The 25,911-nt window shown below is 32.6% G+C and overlaps 1 protein-coding gene across 1 annotated transcript in view; it reads right to left on the reverse strand.

The window, feature by feature from the left end:
• Window positions 1-25,911, reverse strand: part of LOC114326574 (discoidin domain-containing receptor 2-like) — a 675,178-nt gene that overhangs the window by 589,503 nt on the left and 59,764 nt on the right. Inside the window, exon 2 of the mRNA XM_050661786.1 lies at window positions 15,705-15,852. Coding sequence (XP_050517743.1) covers window positions 15,705-15,852 — 148 coding nt within the window. The remainder of the gene's footprint in view (window positions 1-15,704; window positions 15,853-25,911) is intronic.

The following is a 25,911-nucleotide window of genomic DNA, read 5'->3' on the forward strand; positions in this document are numbered from 1 at the left end:
TTGGTAGACCGATTAATTCTGACAGTTCTCATTTGTTTTTAAATAATTTTCACTTTATTTACAGAGAAACTGAAATATTTTACAAAATTTCGTGCTCCAAATTATAAAGAACATTAAAAAGTATGTTATTAAGATGATTTTAGTTCAATATAATATATTTTTATATAAACTTGCGTGCATATAGAAATCCGTCCACTTAAAATTTTTGTCATTTTTAATGTCTCATATTTCCGAAACCTGTTGGCAGATTTAAGTGATTTTTATAATATGTTATAGCCTAATTATTTAACAATACCGCTGTAATAATATTGTTGCTAAATAGTTAAATTTTTATGGTGTACCGGGGATTTAAAAAATACTGAAATTAAAACCCAACTATAGACTCCGGTTTTCTTCAGATTCTGTTTTTTTTTTATTAATTCGCTTATGTTTAACAACTAGATTTGTTCTTTATCAATTCAGGGTGTTTCTAAATACGTGCGACAAACTTTAAGGGGAAATAAGGAACAAAATGAAAAATTTTGACGCCTGTATTTTAAAGGTAATCATTTTTTTCGAATTCTGAGAAAACTAATAAGTATTTTTGAAAAATTTAAACGCAGAATAAAAGATTACTTTATTACCGAGGGCCAAAAATCCCTTAGAATGAATAAAAAGTTTTTTTAATGACATATTTGAAACTAAAAATCACACTAAATTTTCTTAGTTTTTCACCCCTGTAACTTATTAAAATAAACATACAAGTTTTCAGGGACTTTGGGTCCTTGGTCCTAAGTAATCTTTCACTCTGCGTTTAAATTTTTGAAAAATACTTATTAGTTTTCTTAGGATTCGAAAAAAATGAATCCCGTTTATATTCTTGTTATTGGTTTTTTTTTGTATATTAAACGTTACTTACAAGGAATTACTTCTAGTATTATTTTGTACAAACTTCCAATTAATAATATTTTCTTGTTCGACTCAAAAAATACTATAAATTTTACCAGAATTTGTACTTTAAAATCGTAGTTTAGAAAGCGGTAGTCCGAAAGTCAGACTACCGACGTCATCAATTGCGACGTTGCCTTTTTCTCTTAATGGCTTGTAAAGTAAAGGTGGCTATGTTATTACGCAAAAGTCGGTTTTCAAAATAACTCTAAAATTATTAGTCTATAGAAATAACCTCAAAAAAAAACAGAAAACAAATTATAAGCAAATGCTTAAACCAAATCCCGCGCGAGCTTAAAATTATTTGGTTTAAGCCTATGCTTAAGCCTCAAATTGAAGTTGAAATACAGGCATCTAAGCTTAAGCTCAGCCTTAAAGTAAGCTTTGGCTTAAGTGCGGTTTGAAATACCGGCCCTAAGAGGATGTGTATCATGTAAGTGTTTTACTAAAGCTACGTCACTGGCCTTTTGGTGTGATCGGATCAATTTTAAATGTTATCTGGACGTTTGCCGTAGAGCCCGAATTCAACGAAATTAGGTTTTATTCGAATGGAGGCGATACGAAAATTTATAAGGTCAGTTCTTTTCATCCAAGACTCAATCAGCGCTGATAAAAATGTTTTATTCATGACTTTATATGCATACGTTTCTAACACTTTTCACTTTCGTACTCTTCATCATTTTTTGCTTTTCGTAGAGTGAATCATGTACAAGTCAGTCAGTTAGACGGACATTGTATTAGATGGGCAGTCTTCTTAGATCGTTTCAATATTTTAGTTTGATTTACCTAAATCATATATAGACTTTGAGATGTGGATATGTGGATCTTTAAGAAGTTTTAGGACATATGAATAGAGATCGAGAATCAAATTAATGGAAAACATCTTATCTTGTGACATATATACTGTTATGATCTGCTTTCTATTAATTTGATATTAATTATTATTTATTTGATTAATTATTTAATTGTCGCAAATCATACATAAAAATTAATAACAATTCTCAGGGTGCCTTTTTGTCATAAAAAAAATAATTAAATTAGATTATACTTATCCTTTCTCGTGGCTTCAGTATCTCTTAGTTGATCCTTATCGGGATAAAAATAGGAAAAGGAAATAAATAGAAATAACATAAATAAACACATACAAATACCTTTATTATCAAAAGCAATGCTCTGTAAATTTATCAATTAAATTCTGTGGGCATAATTGTCCAAATGAAACCTTTATCATATAAATTAATCTAATTCAAAAAAATATTTATCGCTTTGTTCTTGATACCATTAATAAAACAAGCTAAACAAACAAACTTGGTATTCGCAAAATTACTTATACTTCCTATTAAATTTTTGAAATGTTGGAATCTTAAATTCATTTGCTTTTACGTAAAAAAAATTATTTTCTGATTATAAAAAAAATCTATCACATAGGTTATTGACTGACCTTTTTGATTCACACACAATGATGTCTCCTCTTGACCCAAACAGCTCCTCCTTGTTGATTATGTTAGGCTACCAATCAAAGCCCTCTCCGTTCTCAGCAAACAATCCAGCAGGATACCAGCAACTATTTCTCCAAAAACACAAGCCAGGCTTCCTTTGACCAGGACTCGTTCAATAAACTCCAAATCTCTCTCCTCTCTTTCTCTCAACAATAATCTCCCGAGACCCAAGTATCTGTTTTACTTGGTGTTACAAATAATTTTAATAACGATAATTCTTGTAACTTACTCTCTTGGACTTTACAGAATCAAAGAGGTATTTCTTCTCGATTTGATTTGTCTCTCGTTTCACTTTTCAGCTACTCTCACTATCAATACAACCACTAGTACTTGCTTCTGAACTACTCACGGAAACTTTTGACTGCTCCTCTCGGCTGACGGTAACACAATAATCCCTCTTTACAAAAACTATCTGAAAATTCAACCTTCTCTCCTTCCCATTCCAAATTGCCAAACCAATCAGAGACATCCCTTCTTCCCCATTCTTTTTTTCATTCGAAACACCCACTCATACTTTCAAAAATATTACTTATTAATCCTAAATAACTTTCACTTCACTTTTATTTACAAATGTTTTTAATATTCTTCATGGAAAAATTCATTAAGGAGAAACCACCTTGCGTGAAAGCTAACTTCTAATAAATATTTACAAATCAATATACAGGGTGTATCAAATTTATGTGCCCGCGTTATTTAAAAAAAATAAAAATTTTTATTCTATCTTTGATTGATAAATTGAAACACAATAATACACAGACACGAGAGATATAACTTCTTTCAACTAATAATGAAATGGACAAATAGAAGGAAAGCGTATTTCGGGTAGACGACAGATAACATGGTTGCGTAATATCAAGGATTGGACAGGAATAGATCTCCAAACCTTCATAAGAAAAGCACAGGATAGAATAAACTTGGAAGTCATCTAATGTCCATTAACGCCAGCGCTTAAAGACGAAGAAGAATATTATAGACTTGAAGTATCTTCTTCTTCAGGTGCCATCTCCGCTACGGAGGTTGGCAATCATCATAGTTATTTTAATTTTTGAGGCAGTAGCTCTAAATAGTTGTTTCGAGCTGCATCCAAACCACTCTCTCAGGTTCTTCAACCATGAAATTCGTCTTCTTCCGATGCTTCTTCTGCCATCTATCTTTCCCTGCATTATGAGTCGTAGGATGCCATACTTCTCGCCCCGCATCACATGTCCGAGATACTGTAGCTTCTTTTCTTTAATTGTAAGTTCAACTTCCTTTTCTTTACCTATTCTTCTCAGTACTTCATTGTTTGTAACTCTATCTACCCAGGAAACCCTCATAATTTTTCTATAGGTCCACATTTCAAAGGCGTTAAGTCGTAGTAATATATAAGTCGTATAATTATACTTGAAGTATAATATATAATTAATACCAGAACATTTACCATATGATTCTAAAAATTTTAAGATGGTCTTTTTTCTTGGTTTACTCATGAATTTAATCATCCTTTAAATATTTTGTTGTTTGTATTTGATATTGAACAAAACAAAATCTTTCCATTATCTATGTTTTTATCTAAGTTATTTTAGATTCTTTATATTATATGGCTTTGTTTTTCTTCTACTCTATCTCTTTGGTCGATTTATACAACTATAGCGGAACAAACGACAAAGCCACTAAATAAAGATATCAATGCTAATCTAGAAATAGAGTATATCCATATCCATGTTATCTACCACCATAATTCAGTGGAATTAACTACAAAATTGTAATACGTTTATTTTGACATTTTAATTTCTACGTCGAAATTATTTGAAGAACGATTTTCTAGGAGATCGAAATGTCAAAATAAACTAATTTTAGATTAAAATTATGGTTAATTCCCATAAAATACAATTGATACTCTAGAACAGCGGTTTTCAATCTGTGGTACATATACGGTACACGACAATTAGACACGACAATTAGACCAATTCTGTTCAGTACTGCATCTTCGATTTTAATACCATCATACTGTATGCAATGTTATTTTTTAACTCGCACATATTTAGATTTTTCTAACAACGAGTTTTAATTTGAAGAGTGATTGATTTTAAGTTGAAGAGTAGTGGTGAGAGCACACAACTTTGTGTCACTCCTCTTTTTATATTTATTTTATCACCGTATCAGTCAATAATGAATAACAATGGATAGAAGTGTGAATAACAATGAATAACAATAGAAGTGTACCTAAAAGAAGAATGTACTAGAGACATCTACCGAGAAACAAAATAAGTTATCAATCAAATAGCACAGAAAAATTTCTTTCTTTGCAATTCGTAACGTTCCAAAGCGAAGTACCTGGTTAAAGTGGAGAGAAGAGGATATGGTGCTACTGATAAGAGGAAAAAAATCCCCGAAACCGGTATAGATTCTTCCTGCACTCTCCGATTTAACTACAGTATAATGCTGCTGCATTTTCGGATTGCAAAGAAGTTAAAAATGTTTATACATTTTTAATTCATTTACTCTTTTGTTGAGTACTAAGGAATCCTTGTTGGATATTTTACCACACTCAGCAGATGAGACGTGAATTATGTATTTAAATTCCCTCATCTTAATTTCGTCTCGGCACCCTGTATGATTTATAATTTTTGAAAATCACGGCAGTTTGTAACCAGAGAAAATTCCACCTGTTGTAATTCTGGTGGTATGGGATAGGGATGGCGGTTTTTGACAAAACACCGATTTCCGGTTATACCGATTTTTTTTGCTTACGGTTTAACCTGGCGGTTATAACCGGCCAAAAAAAACCGGTTTTTGGAAAAACCGGTTTTTGGTTTTTTAATCCAATAGGTTACAAAGTTACATTTACAATACACTTTAGTTTGCGATACTCCATTCGACTCGATATCAATATGATCAAAATTAGTACTATCGAATGAACATGTATTACTTTTAACACGTTTGTATATTTGTAGAATAGGTACATTTTAACTCATTTAATACTTCCTGTATGAGTGTATCGTTTTGAAAACGTAGCGAAATTCTTGGAGATTCGTATTCGTAATTAGTAATTCGATTTTCATAGTCAGAGCATTATTTTTGGTAATCAGAAAAAGTCATTCATCCACTTTCAATGTCAAGAGTTAAGTGTGAAAAATAGATGATTACAAATACCTTTTCAAGGAAATATTATTATAATAAAACTTCATAATTATTATTTCTGACTGATGTAATATTGCACTTTCAGTTTGCTTCTGTATTTTATAAAATAAAATAAAATTTGAATTATTGTTTTGTTTGGAATAATTACTTGAGAATAATAATTATGATTGGGATCCAAACTAATACCTAACCTAATCCTAATCACCGTAAAAACCTAATAACCGGTTTTTACTTTAAAAAGAAAAAACCGGTTATAACCGGGACAAAAAAACAACCGGTAAAACCGGTTATTGCGAAGTAAAAAAACCGGTTTTAGGTTTAAACTGGTAGGTTTTTCCCATCCCTAGTATGGGAACGATTTTTATTGTCGTTTTCTGCGCTACTTGATTGATAACTTATTTTGTTTAATGTTATTATTCCATTATGTTAAATTATATTGATTGGAATACCTACTATCATATCCCGTTAAAGTAAAAACGATCAAATCCCTTTAAAACCTTTTTTCATTTTCACAATATTTACCTATAATAGATTTCGTGTATGTATTATCTTTTTAAATAGTACATAGAAAAGAAGACTCTTTAAACTATTTGTCCTTCCTCGTATGTTTTATGAGAAATATTTTGTTTGGATGGCGTTTATGATACGACCTGTTCCAACATACTTTAATAAACAAGTCGACTAGATTATGGGGGTTGCAAGAGCACAGCACAGCATTAATATCTCGGTGTTTTTATCAAGGCAGACGCGGCAACTAAGCATCTTTTGTAGTAATACACATTGCGGGGGTAGAACAGGACCTAATTAAATATAAACAGGCAACAATGGGGGCGCGCTTTTCATCCTTCTGCAGATAAAGACCTTTTGCTGCGCCACACATCTGTTATGACAAGTTAAATATTCATTTTACGGTGGTTTCCTTTCTTTTTGAAGTGGTCCTGAGCCAGATCTAAGCGCTCCCCGGGAACAATGGGCCGCGTGTTTGTCCTCGGAGATGAATTTCGGGCCTTGTTGTGTTTTCAATTTAGACAGATCAAATATTGACTAAATGTTACATAATTAGCCTATTGTTCTCGCATGACGGACGGTCTCAATTCTCTGACTAATCTATTTAGTAGTCTGCTTATACAAATAATGCTTGAGGATATTTTTTATTGTAATTACTAGATCTCTACGCTTGGATTTACAAAACGAAAATTTTCGGTTATAATATCACTAGAGAGTGAGAATAAATTGACAAAAATGCGACAGTTTTTCGAAAATTTGTTGTCTGGCAATAGACACGAGAGCCCGCAGTGCTCGAGTGGCTATTGCCCAATGACAACAAATTTGAGAAAAAATGAAGCATTATTCTGATACTTCTACTAATGAAATAAAAAAATTTAGTAGTTCCAAAATGACACACAATCTAGGCATCGGATAAAAAAGTTTATTTGAAGAAAGTGTATTTTTTTGTTCTTGTTAATGGCGGTACAGGTTCGTTTTTTTAATATTGTATTTAATTACAGAGTAATTTCCACATATTAATATATTTTTCAAATTGGGCTCTGTACCGCCATTCTTTATTATATTACGAATATGTGTGCCAAATATCTCGAAAAAATATTCAAAATTACAGCCGCAATCTTGGAACGCGTTTTTGCTACCTATTGATCGCTACTGTTTCCTCTTAGCAATGGGTATTTGTCTAATATTACCTGTTATAAAGTAACGAGTATTTGTCTAATACCCGTTACAAAGTAACGGTTATTTGTCTAATAATGCCCGTTACAAAAGTAACGGGCATTATAGGGCGAAATACTGAGATGTCGTTAATACCAAGCCAAACAGCGATTGGCTTGTCGGTGTCGATATTCGGTAGTTTCTTCTTCTTCTTGTGCCGTCTTCTATCGAAGGTTGGCGATCACTTCTTTAAACAATTCTCTATCGTTTGAAACGTGAAATATCTGTTCAACACTGAGGTTAGTCCCATTTCTGATATTCCTCAGCCAATATTTTTTCTTTCTTCCCAAACCTTTTTCCCCTCTACTCTTTTTTGCATGATGTGTAGTAGAGAATATGTATCGTTTCGAAGTATGTGAAACTACATAAAAACGGACCATATTTTTATTTTTGTCCTTTTTCTCCACACCATTTTTCATATCATTAAAATATTCATAACATATATTATTATAATAAAAGCTATCGATATAACGAGTCATAAATTGCCAAAAATAGCAAAATTCCAATAAAAATTAGGTTGGAGAAAATGTACTTATCTCAAAGTACAAAATCGGTATACGTTAAAAAATGCATTTTCTCGGCTTCCCATGCAGCAATTTTCTTAATTTTTTTTCTTTCCAAGCAACTCGAGTAGAGCCTTCTAACTAATGCATTATTCAATGCCAACCTTGGTTTTGTTTTGTTATAATAGATTATTTTATTTATAAGAAAAAAAAACTACATTTTTTTTCCAGTTGTACACTTTTTTTAGATAAACTTAATACAAGTGTACCTTTTAACGTTAAAAACACAAATATTCTCATTTGAAAGCTGTATAATTATTTAAACAATCTCTATTTAAACAAATTAAACATTTTTGTCATAATAAATAAATAAATTTATTATAACAAAACAAAAGAAACTTTGACATTTAATAATGCGTTAATTAGGTGGCTCTACTCGAGTTACTTGGGAACAAAAAAAGAATGAAGAAAATTGCTCCATGGGAAGCCGAGAAAATGCATTTTTTTAAGGTATACCGATTTTGAACTAGGAGATTACGTTTTGTCCAACCTAATTTTTGATTGGAATTTTGCTATTTTTGGCAATTTACATTCGTAATATCGATAGATTTTATTATAATAATATATGCTATGAGCATTTTAAAGATATGAAAATTGGTATGCAGAAAGAGGACAAAAATAAAAAGGCGATGGTTTGAAAATTATGATCCTATTGTTTATATCTTCGCCGTAAATGCAGGTCAATATTGACCGGTTGTATCTCAGGAACCACTCATTACAATTAAACGTTTTTTCTTGTAAAAGATGCGTTCTGTTACTTTTTTTCCAATACCGTTTTCATGATTTAATTTAATTTAATATTTCCCGAGATATTCTATTTGTTTATACGCCAACAAATTGTTTATAATTTTAAAATATTCCCGAGGCCGCTTAAATAGTCCAATTTTAATTCTGTAAAGTACATTAGTTAAGTACAGTGTCTTTTTATACAAAAGTCATAGTTATTCTATGTATCATAATTATTATTGTGGTTATTACAGCGACCGTAAATTTTTAATTAACAATTAAATTGTTGCTAAACTGTTCATTAAATTTCCATCGGCTTCTGGAATTATAATCAATACGAAAAGAGCTTTTATACTACCAAGTTATTTAGTTATTGATAAACAATTACTTTTCTAAAATTTTAGTTGGAAATTAAAGATTTTCTTGGAAAACCCGCATTTTGAGGGGAAAATTTTCGTCGAAGTAAATCGGGAGAAACACGTCTCTATGCATAATTTAATTACGGTAAATTTTTATTTGAGTGTTTTTGGTGTAAAGTTAAAATCTTTGGAGTTATAGAGCAAAAATTGAAAAAAAACACGATTTTCGAACGCCATTTTGTTTATAAAAAGTAGCTGACTATCTGCGGACTTTGCATACCTATATTATTAATATATGTAATTATAAGATTCTATTCTAGCAATAAAATCGCTGGTAAATATCTTTTCTGCCCAAACTAAAATTACTGTTCTGTAATACTAGTTCAGCTTATCAGTTAAGGTCTTATAAGCCGGGATAATAAGCCATAAATGAAACTTGTACGGTTGAACTACTCTGTCTTCTATTAGCGCTACTGATTAATTGGAACAATAAACTAATTGAAATCACGGCAGTGGCAGTCCAATACGAATGCGTTCCGGACCGGACCGTTCCATTCGTCCATCAGATTTTCCTTTCCCAATAATCTCGATTAGGTGCGTTTTCCCGGCTGCTTTCCCATTACTCTCTCCAATAGGGATAGAAACTGAATTAATTAAGGAGACTGTTCATGTCTAATCAAGAAGCTGTTTTGCCGAATTGACGAATTCGACAGCATGTTTAGACTGAATCGACCAGGGATGCTTTTGGGCGTCACGGTTTTTAAAGAGGTATAATCCAGTAAGTTGATTCGGGAGATGATTTATATAAAAAACTAGAATATATCTTGTGGTGTTGTGTATACAAACTGGCATGTTGTGAATGTCCAAAAACTTATATTGGTCAAACTGGTAGAAACTTTAACAAACTTATAGTAGAACACAAAAGAGCTTTCAACAATAGAAAAACAGATGTAGTCTATGTAGTGTGTTAAATTTATTAATTCCTAGCTGAGAGCTTTCGGCCTAAAAAGCCATCTTCAGAGCTATGCTACAATGAAATATCCAATTTTTAAATTTAATAATATTTTAACTTACGTCAATAGTTGTTAAAGTACTACTATAAAGAGAGGCATCTCATTTTTTGTATTGAAAAATTTTTCTGAAAAAATTCCTTATGTAGTTTTTAGCACTTGGTTTGAGACTGAATTGTTATATTTCTAAAAATTGTAAAAGGTTAAAAAAATCAAGAACAACACATGGCACTTTAAAAACACATTAAAATTTTTGATTATAATATGGTTCAAAAACACACACACCATCTTAAGTAGAGGCAACTGACAGAAATAAAAGAACTGGCAGCAGCCTGAAACATGATGTACTTTTCTTAAATGTCTTTTTTTTACAAAAGTAACAGTTGACAATTTGTCATAAATATGAAATTAGAATATATAATTAAATGCCACGGAAAAAAAAACATCGAAACGGGATTAGAAGAAGATAAAGAAGAATATTACAAGCAGAGACGATTGGTAAAAAAGACAGTCACACAAGCAAAAGCAAAATTATGGAAAGAATTTGGAGAAAAACTACACAAGAAGGATATATAACAAATAAAAGAAACTTTTGGACGACAATACGACACATGTAGGGGGGAAACGAAATGAGATAAATGCAGTAAGAGATAGAACAATGCAAATTCAAATAAACCCAGAACAAATAGCTAGGGTATGGAAAGAATATTATGAGCAAAAATTTGATACCGAAGTACCTAACACAGGTTGACAATGTAATAAATGAAGGCCAAGAAAACACAGAGATAGACCAAATAAGTAGAGAAGAAGTAATAGAAGGAATATCAAACATAAAAACAGACAAGGCAGGAGGAGATGATGAAATTGAACCGGAAATGGTAAAATACATGGGAGAAGAGGGAATAAACTGGCTATGGACAATATATAAAGAGGCGTGGGAAAAACAAGCAATCCCTAGAGACTAGCAGAATAACATAATTGTACCAATATACAAAAAAGGAGAACATATAAACTGCGAAAACTACAGAGCTGTATGTCTGTCATCGGTATGCTTTAAAATGTATACGAAAATAATAGAGAAAAGACTAAGGCAAGAAGTAGAAATGAAATTGGGAGATGAACAAGCGGCCTTTAGACCAGGAAGACAAACAAATGACAACCTAAATACCATCAGGCTTAGACACGGGGGAAAAACTGGTATTAGCATTCATAGACCTAAGAGCAGCATTTGGCACGATAGAAACACCAATTATAGGGGAATGCTTGAGGAAAATAAATGTACCAAACAGATTGATAAAAATTATAGAAAGTACTTACAAAGAGGTAAAAGGAAGAGTACAAATAGCAGGGGAACGATCAGAAGAATTTAATTGGAATAGAGGTATTAAACAAGGAGACAGTCTCAGCCCTTTGCTATTCATAATCGTAATGAATGAATTAATAAGGGAAACTAGAGCAAGAACCAACCAACTACAGACAATAATAGAATACCATAGATTACAACCGGTAACAATAGAGTCCTTATTGTATGCGGACGACATAGTACTAATAGCAGATTCCGAGAACAAAATGCAGAAACTAATGGATATAATAATATGGGTAGAGGAAATAGAAGAGCTAAAAATGGAAATAAACGAGGAAAAAAGTAAGATAATGATAATCAACGGCAAAGAAGATAATGAAATAAAGATAAAATGCAAAAACTCAGAACTGGAAATAGTTACAAATTACGAATACCTGGGAAGTATCATTACTAACGACGGAAAAATAGACTGGGAAATAACAAATAGAGCAAAGAAATCAAACAAGTTATACTATGCTTTATCCCCAATACTGGGGAAAAGAGAACTTGCAAGAGAGAAAAATATACATATATAACACAATAGTGATACCGACTGTGCTCTATGCAAGTGAAAACTGGACAATTCTGGAAAAACATAAGAGCAGAATAAATGCAATGGAGATGAGACATTTAAGAAGGATAGTTGGAAAGACAAAATGGGATAGATTAACCAACGAGACTATTAGGAGAATAGCCAACCAAGAACCAATAATGAATAAACTAAAAAAGAGACAAATGAATTGGTATGGGCAAATGATGAGGATGCAACCCAACAGAATTACGAGAAGAATCCACGAAGCAAGGAACATTGCAAAAAGAAAAAGAGGCAGACCAAGAAAAAAATGGATAAAGCAAATAGTAGAGGCGGGAAAAGTTAAAGGAAAATCACTTGAGGGATTAAAAATAATGGCGGAAAACAGAAAAGAATGGAAGAGATGGGTGAATGTAAATTAAAATAGCGATCCCAAATCCGATACCCTGATAGGGTACAAGGAAGGGGAGAAAGAAATAAAGAAAGAAAGAAAGAAAGAAAGAATATATAATTTGTAACATTTGAGAAAATTGAAATTTATCTTTTCTGATTTTTTGAATTTTCTCAAGTGAAAGAGTGTCCATCTGAGGTTTAAGTTTGTGTTGTTCGATTTTTGGTGTTTTCTCAGAAAATATTTTAACAACTCAGGAGCCACAAACGAATAACATTAAAATGTCCATACATTTCCATTAAATACTCCAAAAAGCCGCAATTCAAAATATATACCCAGTCTTCTCACCCTCCCCTTCGGTTGTGGGGGGTTGAAATCTGATCCGTACCTGTTTAGCCCGACGATGTGTACTTAAGTTGCGTTCATCAGTCAAAATGCTTTTAAATTAATTACATCTCTCTTATTCGACAGAATTTTCAATTAGTCTGAAAGTTATCCCGGTGATACTTGCCGAAGCTGAAGTCGAAGCACCGCTGGAACGAGAATCGTTCTGTTTGTTTCTGTTTGTGATCTTTCGTTGTGTCTATTAATGCTCTAAAAATTCGTTTTAGCTTCTTTACTTTGCTGGAAAATCTCGAGGGCTTTGAAAACTTCAATTACATCCAAAGTTGGTGAGGATAATCTAGGTTTTTAATCCAGGTAATTCCTTATTTAAACATTCGGAAGATACGAGTGATCTAGATGTTGCAATTTTGCAACTTTATATAAGTATTGTTGGAATATCAACATACTTTTTGCTAACTTTGTTTTTCCTCGTATAGTTGACCAATATTTCGCTACTGTCGAACAATGCACTCTTTGTTAATACAATGTTGTATGAATAATGAACAATAAAAAATGAATGTATTTCTGAATGAAATTGCATATCGCTTGGGTAGTTATATACCCACGCTTTGGGTTATTAGATTAGATTATGTGGGGTCATTAAGGCCATGAATCCTCTGCGCACTTCGACCTATAGAGATCTTTTGTGCATACCTTAATCTAGTTAAAGTCTAGGATGCCAATTCTTCTGATGAAATTGATTAGCCTCCTGAGTTATTTATTTCCTACTTCAAAAGACACTAGAGAGACCTCTTCTAGGAATTTTAGTCATTTTCAGAACAGTGCTACGCAGTTGCATAGTATATGCTCTGCCGTTTCTTTTTCGTTGTCACAGAAACAATAGCCCTAACTATATTTATACTCAATTTAAGTTAAATGAAGAATTTTGTCTCGTTTGTCAAGTCATATTTAAAATTATATATATTAATGATTTAATATTAAATGTATTTATGCTATTTTCTGTTTTATTTTACTTGTTTAACACGTTGACGGACGGATCGTCTACAGACGCCTAATTTCCATTTATGTAATGTGACACAAGGTCTATAGACGACATTTTTAAAATATCCAGTTGTGGCAAAAAATCGGTGTCAAAAAATGTCACATTACATCTACAGATGCATATGAAATGTGACACGACTTCCATGGTCGTCGTCCACATGTTTACAAAAAATGTTAAAAAACTCATTGTTTCCATAAACTATAGCGCTAAAAGAAATTCAGAATTTCCTTATTCCCTTTGCAAAATAAATATAGTGTCACAACACTTGCTTTTACATTTGACGCACTGCCGTCAATGTGTTAAATAGAGCTTAATATAGTATTTTTTACTTCTTATCTTGTATGTAATAAAATGCAAACTCAATTTGAAAGGGAGCGTTTTCTAGACTGAACGTACATATTTACACTCCCCTTCTCATATGTTACATATATAGAGGTCATCGTATGTGCAAAAAGCACCAATCTGCATCATAACCACTTTTAGAAGCTGTTTAGAAGCAAGTTTCATTCAAAGAATTCAAATGAACATTAAGATATGATTTCAATTAAAGATAGCTAAAGGATTGGGTATATAGAACAAAAAATAAACGAGTAACTAAAAAAATCAGGAAAACAATTGGTTGAAGTGAAAACACTAAGACCAATAAGGTACATCCGAAATCACAGAAAAAGTTGAATAAACATGTCAGCAGGATCATTTCATACCTAATGCCCAATATAATAGGAAAAAAATCGGATATGCATTGGATAACTCCTAAATCTATATCATCACTGTTGGCACTATATTCTAACAAGTACTTCAAAGATACAGCACAAAATAGCATCAAAAACATTTCCTCAAATTTGGTCTTCATCTGACGTAAATAAAACGTCGTAAAATTAGATAGGTATAGTTACTCTTTATACATATACAGTAGGTTCGTAAAGTGTGGAAAAGGTCTATTATCTCATGACTTAATTATTTTCATGACAGGTCAGAGTTCAGTTTAAATTATGATTTTTTGGCGTATATCCCATAATAGTGACGTCATCCATTTGGGCGTGATGACATCATTGATGATTTTTTTTAAATGGGAATAGGGGTCGTGTGGTAGCTCATTTCAAAGGTTATTTAATTTTCTATTTAGCAATATAAACACTAACATCATTATCATTATTTATAGAGAGTCGCCAAAAAAATAATTTTTGAATTAAATTATGCCTACTAAATTATGCATATTAATTGCCGCAAAAAGAAAAACATATGTAATTTATTTAACTCAAAATAAATTTTACTGCTGTGAGAAAAGAGAAAAAAAAGTTTATTTGTAAAGATAATCATTTGCTTTTCGCTTAAATTAAATGTTCAAACTGCCACGAGTCAGGTGGGTGGCTGTTTGACAGTTAATTTAAGCGAAAAGCAACGTTTATTTATGAAATAAACATTTTTTATATATTTTCTGGCATCAGTAAAATGTATTTTGAGTTACATAAATTACATACATTATTCATTTTGCGTCAAATAATTTAATTCAAAAATGATTTTTTTGCCACCCTGTATAAATAATATTAATGTTTATATTATTGAATAGAGAATTAAATCACCTTTCAAATGAGCTACTACACGACCCCTATTTCCATTTAAAAAATCATCGATGACGTCATCACGCCCAAATCGATGACGTCACTATTATGGGATATAAGCAATGAATTGTCAACACTGATGGAATGGCCCCGTCCCATTCCAACAGTGAAGCGAGATAGGCGCCAACATACACGAGAGAGGTTCTAGCACTTCTAGAAAGACATGAGAGAGACAGAGAATTTTCAGGTAAAATTTGCTACAACTACAACGTACCTGGACCAGCACTGTCCGATTATCTTCCCTCCTTTACCTGATTATCTTCTATCTCATCCTGGCGCCATTAACTTCGTTTTATGGCGATTCCATCAGTGTTGACAGTTCGTTGGATATAAGTCAAAAAATCATAATTTAAAAATAAAAATGGACCTGTCAGAGCTTTAACTCTGAAAATAATCAAGTCATGTGATAATAGACCGTTTCCACACTTTATGAACGCACTGTACATCAATTCGATACCTCAAAATTCTCAGTTTAATATTAGTAATCAATGTGGTACTTACGTTCCCAAGTGCACCCGTACAACTCGACGCGCATGCAGACAGTTCTTGGATGCTCGCTGTAAGGTATGAAGCGTACTTTGCTGGCAATGAAAGGAAGCTCCAGTCGTTGACGTACGACCAAGTACGTGTTGCTGTTCCCAGTTAGTACCTGTAACAAAAGACTTACTTAGAGACATTCATAGTACTCTAATAACACTTATTTAGCTATTTTATAATAAACTCTAGGAGTTGTACACACTTTTTTGATGAATCGTCTTTTAAGGTGCCTTCTCTGTTACTGAAGGTTGGCTATAACTACAGCAAATTAAAAGTCGCTAAACAACTAGAAACGATTTTTAATAATCAGATTGTCATAACTTTTGCTTTATTGTCAAAAGTACTGGCCTAAATAATTATAAAAATCAAGCTTCGATATTGTCTTGAATATTAGCTGCTATCAAGCCATTTTTAAGTCCGAAATCATATAGGAAATCAGGCATGAAGTAGGCTTTAGGTATAAATTGCTACCTGTCTAGTAAGTGTCATCTCTTTGTCTTTACCTGTCTAGTGTCATGTTTTGTTCACTTTTGATTCATACTTCATGAGGACAAGTGCTGTCTCATGAAACTGTGTAAGGATTTTTAATCAGAAGTCATCCTGAGAATTACCCAAGAAATATTCAACTTTCTGAAGTTTTAGAGTATCTTGCTTGTCAAGGATTTATAATTCTGGGATATTTAGGTCTTCATGACCTTCTCTATTTTGGCCACACGCTATCCTTCAGGTAAGCCTTGTTTTTTTTAGCACCTAATTCGGTGTCTAAAGGGAAGCCTTTAGTAGTTTCCTTTTTAATAAAATGTATACCTTCTGCACTTCTTGCATGCTGAAGTATCTATTTATTTCAGGCCAATTTTTCTTTCTCCCCTATTTATTTGATGCTGTGAGTTTTTTTGAAACACCCTTGTCCAGGGCCGATATATACTGGGAGAAACTATTAAGTGCCCGTGGAAACAAACAAAGGAAACTAGAGAGTTGTGTGTTTTACCCGTACGACATTGTCCACGTTGTAAAAAATCGACAGAATAAGGTAGGATCGGACCAATTTTTATGTAAGAAAACGTTTTACCAGTCTAAGCAGCCACCGCCATATTATTATACAGATACAGCAGTCGGATATCTTGTTTTTGTTTTGTTTTTGTAACAGTAACAGTAACATAGTAGGTACATAGTTTTAAATAATTATAATATTAGTGTACGCTAAAAAGAATGTTGTTCTAGGCAAGCATAATAGTATATTACTTTATGAGGCGGAGAAGCATGACTTTTCTTGACGCGCCCGATATTACGCGCCGAACGAAGTGAGGCGCGTAATAGAGGGCAAGTCAAGAAAAGTCGCTTCTTTGCCGAATAAAGTATACTATTTTTTCTTTAAACGTAGCAATCTTCAACCATAAATAGTACAATTCATACGCTATTTTTACTCGAAATTAACTGTGACAACTATCAAAGTCGTCTAGATGTTAGAAATTAAAATAATTAAGTCGTCGCGGTGGGATCTGCGTCTCCCTGGTTACAGTTGTTTGACAGTTGTTTGCAATTATTAAAGAGAGCTTATTGTTGTTGCAACCGCAAGCGCAAATTTAGTGCGAAAATGCAAAACCTAAACGAAATTGAGTCCGCGGCTAATGATGCAGTAGCACGTTTGGGGCCCTCCAAGTCCGGAATAAAGTATCGGTTAGCGTACAAGCACTTCCAAGAGTGGTGCGATACAAGAGGAGTACGGCAAGTTACCGAAGACGTTTTACTGGCATATTTTTATATAATGGAAAATGAAAATAAATGGAAATCTTCTACAATGTGGTCACGATACTCTATGAAAAAATCCGAGTTAGTTATTAGAAAAAATGTGGATATAAGCAAATTTTTAAAGTTACGTGCCTTTCTGAAAAATACAAGCGAAGGATATACTGCAAAGAAGTCTAATGTTTTCACTAAAGACGAGTTTGATAAATTTTTGTTTGAAGCGCCAGATAAGTTGTATTTAGGATTAAAGGTAAAAAAAATTATATTGCAAAGCATGTAGTATACTCTACTAAATTATAAAAATATTTCAGATTGTTTTGTTAATTGGGGTTACCGGCGCCTGTCGATGCGACGAAATGGTAAAAATGAAGACTGTGGACATTTAGGATAAAGAAAATGTAATAATTATCAAAATCCCATACAGTAAAACACGACAAATTAGATCTTTTACGATAATTGGTCAAAACTACATTAAACTGTATAAAAAGTATGCATCACTGCGGCCTGAAAATTTCACAGAAAACCGATTTTTTATCAAGTACCAAAATAAAAAGTGTTACCGAAGCGTCATGGGAATACATTCGATCAGCGCAGTAGCCCAAAAAGTAGCTAGTTATTTAAATTTAAACGATGCAAGCGCATACACGGGTCACTCTTTACGACGAACTTCAGCAACACTTTTAATTGATGGAGGCGGAAATCTAGAATGCCTCAAACGACATGGGGGCTGGAAATCAAGCACGGTTGCCGAAGAATATATAGAGGATTCAATAAGAAATAAGAACGATAATGCTCAAAAAATTTTAAACCCTCATGATTCGCCAACATCGGGAATGATTGCTGAAAGTTGTGCTCGACCATCAGTATCATCAACAATTACCAATGCGTATCAAGAGTCGGGAACATTTTTGCACGGTTTCAATTTTGAAAATGCCTCATTAACTAATTGTAATTTTAATATTACTATAAATAAAAATGATGTTTAATTTTTGTTAATGACATTTGTATTGTTGCTTTGTGACATGTTTCATATTGTTGCCATGACAACATTTTTCCCTCCACCGTAAAGAAATGGGAAAAAAAACTGCTGCCGGAGGAGACATCAAATTTTGACAGGATCAAGTTAGATAAGTAATGTCATCATTATTTGACGTTTGAAGAAAAACATTATTTTTGGGCTTTTTATCTCTTTCTTTAGTTTTTTTTTTATTTTTATTTAAGATTAAATAATTACAGATATATACTAATTTTATAGTTTTGTAAATAAGAATAAATATTTTGTTTTCTTCGATTTTGCTTTCTTATTTTATCTTTTTTATTAAGTTAGGAAATTAAAGTATTTATTTACCTTCGCAAAAAAGTAATAGAGAGTATAAAAACTGGTAACATCGGCGAAGAGTAACACTCTCTATCTTGAGCTGTTCTTAGTATCGAATGTGCGTCCATGTGTGTCCAGTCTCTTACGTTTTTCATCCAGGAGCATTTTTATCTTCCTGGACCTCTTCTTTCTTCCACTATCCTTTCCATTATGAGTCGTAAAAAGTTGTATCTTTCTCCTCTGTAAATAAATCCTAGATAATTCGTTTTTCTGTTTTTACAATACTTAGGAGTTTTCTCTCAGTCCCCATTCTTTTCAGCTCCTCGTTGTTGGTCACGTGCTTTGTCCAAGAGACCTTCAGCATCCTTCGAAAAACCTACATCTCAAAGGCTTATATACGCCTCATACTTGTAATTCCGAGAGTCCATGTTTGAACTCCATATAGTATGGTATAACCAGACCCAAAGCCAGACATCCAAAGTGAAAGTTATCCTCCAACACCAAATTGTTCTATATGGTCCACATAATGTTCAGAAAAAAGTCACACCATTTTGAGCGTCGGGTTTGGGGGGGGGGGGAGAAGTTCGTAGTTTTTTAAGTTTTTCGTCAATATTTTTAAAACTGTGCGGTTTAGCATGAATAACCTTCTATACAAAAATGTTCTACATTAAATTTGAAATAAAAAAGGCCCGACGCATAATCCTTCTAAAATGAACGGTTCAAAAGTTACGGAGGTAGTATAGTATAATTGGTCCAAAAAGAGGCCTAACCCAGACATCCAAAGTAAAAGTTTTCCTTCAACACCAAATTGTTCTATATGATCCACATATTGTTCAGTAAAAAGTTACCCCATTTTGAGAGTTTGGTTTGGGGGGGAGATGGGGAAAAATTCGGTAAATTAGTAGGTTTTTTACGTTTTTCGTCAATATTTCTAAAACTGTGTTTTAGCAAAAACAATGTTCTATACAAAAATGTTCTACGTGAAATTTAAAACAAAAAAGGTCCTATACATAGTTGTTATAATATCAACTGTTCCAGAGTTACGGAGGGTAAAAAGTGGAGGTTTTCGATACTTTTTATATTCTTTGGGCAATTTATAAAAATTTTCTTTAACAGGATTGTGTTTTGTAAATAAAATTTGCTATTTAAGTGGCCTATGATATGTTAGTGATAAGTACTTAAAGAAACGTAAACCTCACCACCCAAAAGCATCATCAATTGCCCAGATAATATAAGAAGTATCGAAAACCTCCACTTTTCACCCTCCGTAACTCTGGAACCGTTGATTTTATAACAATTACATATATGACCTCTTTTGTTTTAAATTTTATGTAGAACATTTTTGTATAGACCATTGTTTACGCCAAAGCATCGTTTTAGAAATATTGACGGAAAACGTAAAAAAACTACTAATTTACCGACTTCTCCCCCATCCCCCCCCCCCAAAACCGGACGCTCAAAATGGTGTAACTTTTTACTGAACAATAAGTGGACCATATAGAGCAATTTGGTGTTGGAGGAAAACTTTTACTTTAGATGTCTGGGTTAGGCCTTTTTTGGACCAATTATACTATACTACCTCCGTAACTTTGGATCCGTTCATTTTAGAAGGATTATGCATAGCACCTTTTTTATTGAAAATTTAATGTAGAACATTTTTGTGTAGAAGGTTGTTCATGCTAAACCGCATAGCTTTAGAAATATTGACGAAAAACCTAAAAACTACGAATTTACCGATTTCTCCCCCCTTTCCCCCCAAACGCGACGCTCAAAATGGTGTGACTTTTTTCTGAACATTATGTGGACCATATAGAACAATTTGGTGTTGGAGGATAACTTTCACTTTGGATGTCTGGGTTATGCCATTATTTGGATCAATTATATCATACTAATATAGCAATATGGAATACATGAATGTTTTTACAAATAATTGGTATTAGACCAGGGCAGATCTGTGAAAAAACGTCTATTATTGGATGTGCGAGGGGGCATTCGGATAGTTGCATATAAAGTTAGGTGACAGCTTCAATAATAATAATTGACTTAAGAGGATCGGTACGTATTTTCGGCTGCAATGCTATTCAAATGGGGATTCATTTTTTTCGAATCCTGAGAAAACTAATAAGTATTTTTGAAAAATTTAAACGCAGAATGAAAGATTACGTTATCAGCGAGGGCCGAAAGTCCCTGAGAACTTCTATAATGTATATTTTAATAAGTTACAGGGGTGAAAAACTAAGAGAAAATTTAGTGTGATTTTTAATTTTAAATATATCATTCAAAATAAACTTTTTATTTATTCTAAGGGACTTTCGGCCCTCGGTAATAATTTAGTCTTTCATTCTGCGTTTAAATTTTTCAAAAATATTTATTGGTTTTTTCAGGATTCGAAAAAAATGAACACAATGCCGTGGTAATATTTACCAAATCTATCTTTGTCTTACAACGCACTCAGCCGAATATAATATTGTCAGCATATATTGTCAGTCAGACACTGACAATCAGTGACAATTTTAAATATTTGACATTGCATCGGGAATATGTTGAGTTATTGATTAAATATTATTGATATATAGTGTATTTGATAAATAATTGATTTAAGACGTGAACTCAATAGGAAGTTATTTATTGTGTATTATTTGTGGAAGATCCAAGTAGAGAAAACATCAGGATACTATATTCTGTGATCCAAGTATTTTGTTGTTAAAGATGTTCAAAATTGTAAGGGTTCCATAACAATATATTATTAAAAAATAACTTTAACACTTTTCCTCTTTTCTCGATTGAGTATTAGTCTTTGTTGTACAAATAAATTATTATTACAATCACTGAATACATAGTTAGTGAAAAAATTATCACATTTATTAACTGAATTAATAATTTGCAATTATAAAAATAACAGTTATCCAAGAACATTCAAAACCCATCTCTTTAAATTAATGATGACATTTTCAAGTAGAGCGACATTCTAGTAATATTTACATATCCATACCCGTGTGAATTTTACCACACGTAATTTGCCGTGTAAAGACAGAAAAAGTAGGGATACACGTAAACTATTTGCGAATTATGTACCCATAGCCTTAAGCAAGAATCATATTATCATGCCCGCACCGTTCCGGCACGTAGCGTTTCGTTTCCGAAAAATATTGATTATAATGGTTTTAAATATGAACAATTCATACAGTATTTCACAATCAAATTGAAAGTAGTTGTTTTAAAGTCAATAGCATACAAAATTTCAATGTAAAACGAATAACGTTTAAATTGTTTTTATTTTTTTTTATATTTTGTGTTAGTCAGTGTTACCACCTCTAGTCCTTATAAAAGCTTCAGTTTGCATAAGCACGCTCATAATCAAATTTCCATTCAAGCACGCTCAAATCAACATTTTGTTGTGGTAGGTTGCTTCATCCTTTAAGAACATATTGTACTAGCCGTGCGGTGTTTTGTGGATTATCCCGGTGAGCTCTAACTTTTTTAAGCATATCCCACAAATACTCTATAGGATTGAGCTCGGGTGAGCAAGCAGACCACTCCAAACAAGTGATACCTTCTGCTTCCATGATGTCTGTAGTCACTCTAATGGTATGTGGAGGTCCATTATCACGCAATAAAATTAAATTTTCTCCTGTTGCACCTCTCCAGAGCCTGACTACAGGTTACCAACATACCTGTGAGCAGTTAAAGTTGATTGGATGAAAATTAAAGGAGTTTTTTACGGATCATAATTCCTCTCCAGAACATTACACTTCCCCTTATATATTTGTGAACAGATTTGACAGTTTTCGTGCATGCTTGTCTTCCTCGACCTCCAAGTACACGATTTCGTGGGTCATCTGGTTTTACACAAATCCTGACTTTTTTTGAAAATAGCACATTTTGTCAATTCCCAATGTTCCAGTTTTGGTGAAGACACCAATTTAGGTGATCAATCTTGTGCTGCCTGGATTACTCGGGAACCCGTAGCTGTTTCCTGCTGTATACTTTTTGGTACGAACTCTTCTTCTTATCGTTTCAGCTCAAACAGTTACACCTGTAGCTTCCAAAAGCTGTCTTTGGAGCTGCAGGTGAGAAATGGTTGGATGTCTTCCAGCTGATTGGACAATTAAACGATCGTAGAGGGCCGTTATTACTTTTGGCGACTTTTCCTTGCTTTATTTGTGAGATTTCCTAGTTCCTGTTACCTATCATAGGTTTTGGACAGAATGCCCTGTATTACGCCTAGCTCTACAGCTATGTCCCTCTGAGAAAATTACTTTCTCCACAAGACCAATAATATATAAAGGAAAAGATTCCTCTTATTGGCTGTATACCATAATAAAAAACTTACTAAGGAAGTAAAACTTCACTTGTAGGTAAATGGTATATAAATTTATTAAAACCAATTTTTTCGGACCAATCAGTCCATCATCAGGTAGAAACTTTAGATCCAAAGTAGTTGGAACTAGCTACATAGTTAGGTCAAAAGACCTTAATATTAAAATAATTAGGCCATTTCGGCTACAACAATGTCGACAATAAGTCGATGTTAAGGCTATGGGTACATAATTCGCAAATATTTTAAGTGTCTCCCTACTTTTTCTGTCTACACGGCAAATTACGCGTAGTAAAATTCACACTGGTATGGATATGTAAACATTACTAGAATGTCATTCTACTTGAAAATGTCATGATTTGACATGGGTTTTGAATGAGATGGGTTTTCAATTTTCTTGGATAACTGTTTTATAATTGGAAATTATAAATTCAGTTAATAAATGTGATAATTTTTTCACTAACTATGTATTCAGTGATTGTAATAATTTATTTGTACAACAAAGACTAATACTCAATCGAGAAAAGAGGAAAAGTGTTAAAGTGATTTTTTAATAATATATTGTTATGGAACGCTTACAATTTTGAACATCTTTAACAACAAAATACTTGGATCACAGAATATATTATCCTAATGTATTCTCTGCTTGGATCTTCCACAAATAATACACAATAAATAACTTTTTATTAAGTTCACGTCTTAAATCAATTATTTATCAAATACACTATATTTCAATAATATTTAATCAATAACTCAACATATTCCCGATGCAATGTCAAATATTTAAAATTGTCACTGATTGTCAGTGTCTGACTGACAATATATGCTGACAATATTATATTCGGCTGAGTGCGTTGTAAGACAAAGATAGATTTGGAAAATATTACCACGGCATTGTGTTTATTGTTTTTCGAATCCTGAAAAAACCAATAAATATTTTTGAAAAATTTAAACGCAGAATAAAAGACTAAATTATTACCGAGGGCCGAAAGTCCCTTAGAATAAATAAAAAGTTTATTTTGAATGATATATTTGAAATTAAAAATCACACTAAATTTTCTCTTAGTTTTTCACCCCTGTAACTTATTAAAATAAACATTATAGAAGTTCTCAGGGACTTTCGGCCCTCGCTAATAACGTGATCTTTCATTCTGCGTTTAAATTTTTCAAAAATACTTATTAGTTTTCTCAGGATTCGAAAAAAATGAATCCCCATTTGAATTGCATTGCAGCCGAAAATACGTACCGATCCTCTGAAAAGAATATAAAAATGTAGTGGTACTATAGTGTGGTCTTCATCTTGACAATATTATATTCGGCTGAGTGCGTTGTAAGGCAAAGATAGATTTGGAAAATATTACCACGGCATTGTGTTCATTTTTTTCGAATCCTGAAAAAACCAATAAATATTTTTGAAACATTTAAACGCAGAATGAAAGACTAAATTATTACCGAGGGCCGAAAGTCCCTTAGAATAAATAAAAAGTTGATTTTGAATGATATATTTGAAATTAAAAATCACACTAAATTTTCTCTTAGTTTTTCACCCCTGTAACTTATTAAAATAAACATTATAGAAGTTCTCAGGGACTTTCGGCCCTCGCTAATAAGGTGATATTTCATTCTGCGTTTAAATTTTTCAAAAATACTTATTAGTTTTCTCAGGATTCGAAAAAAATGAATCCCCATTTGAATTGCATTGCAGCCGAAAATACGTACCGATCCTCTGAAAAGAATATAAAAATGTAGTGGTACTATAGTGTGGTCTTCATCTTGACAATATTATATTCGGCTGAGTGCGTTGTAAGGCAAAGATAGATTTGGAAAATATTACCACGGCATTGTGTTCATTTTTTTCGAATCCTGAAAAAACCAATAAATATTTTTGAAACATTTAAACGCAGAATGAAAGACTAAATTATTACCGAGGGCCGAAAGTCCCTTAGAATAAATAAAAAGTTGATTTTGAATGATATATTTGAAATTAAAAATCACACTAAATTTTCTCTTAGTTTTTCACCCCTGTAACTTATTAAAATAAACATTATAGAAGTTCTCAGGGACTTTCGGCCCTCGCTAATAAGGTGATATTTCATTCTGCGTTTAAATTTTTCAAAAATACTTATTAGTTTTCTCAGGATTCGAAAAAAATGAATCCCCATTTGAATTGCATTGCAGCCGAAAATACGTACCGATCCTCTGAAAAGAATATAAAAATGTAGTGGTACTATAGTGTGGTCTTCATCTTGACAATATTATATTCGGCTGAGTGCGTTGTAAGGCAAAGATAGATTTGGAAAATATTACCACGGCATTGTGTTCATTTTTTTCGAATCCTGAAAAAACCAATAAATATTTTTGAAACATTTAAACGCAGAATGAAAGACTAAATTATTACCGAGGGCCGAAAGTCCCTTAGAATAAATAAAAAGTTGATTTTGAATGATATATTTGAAATTAAAAATCACACTAAATTTTCTCTTAGTTTTTCACCCCTGTAACTTATTAAAATAAACATTATAGAAGTTCTCAGGGACTTTCGGCCCTCGCTAATAAGGTGATATTTCATTCTGCGTTTAAATTTTTCAAAAATACTTATTAGTTTTCTCAGGATTCGAAAAAAATGAATCCCCATTTGAATTGCATTGCAGCCGAAAATACGTACCGATCCTCTTAAAAGAATATAAAAATGTAGTGGTACTATAGTGTGGTCTTCATCTTGGCTCTACGAACAGAATTTTTACTAAGCAACAACATTTTTGTTTATTTTAGTAGTATTTTGTATTTTG

The sequence above is a fragment of the Diabrotica virgifera genome, chromosome 9 (assembly GCF_917563875.1).
Source record: "Diabrotica virgifera virgifera chromosome 9, PGI_DIABVI_V3a".
Classification (NCBI taxonomy): domain Eukaryota; kingdom Metazoa; phylum Arthropoda; class Insecta; order Coleoptera; family Chrysomelidae; genus Diabrotica; species Diabrotica virgifera.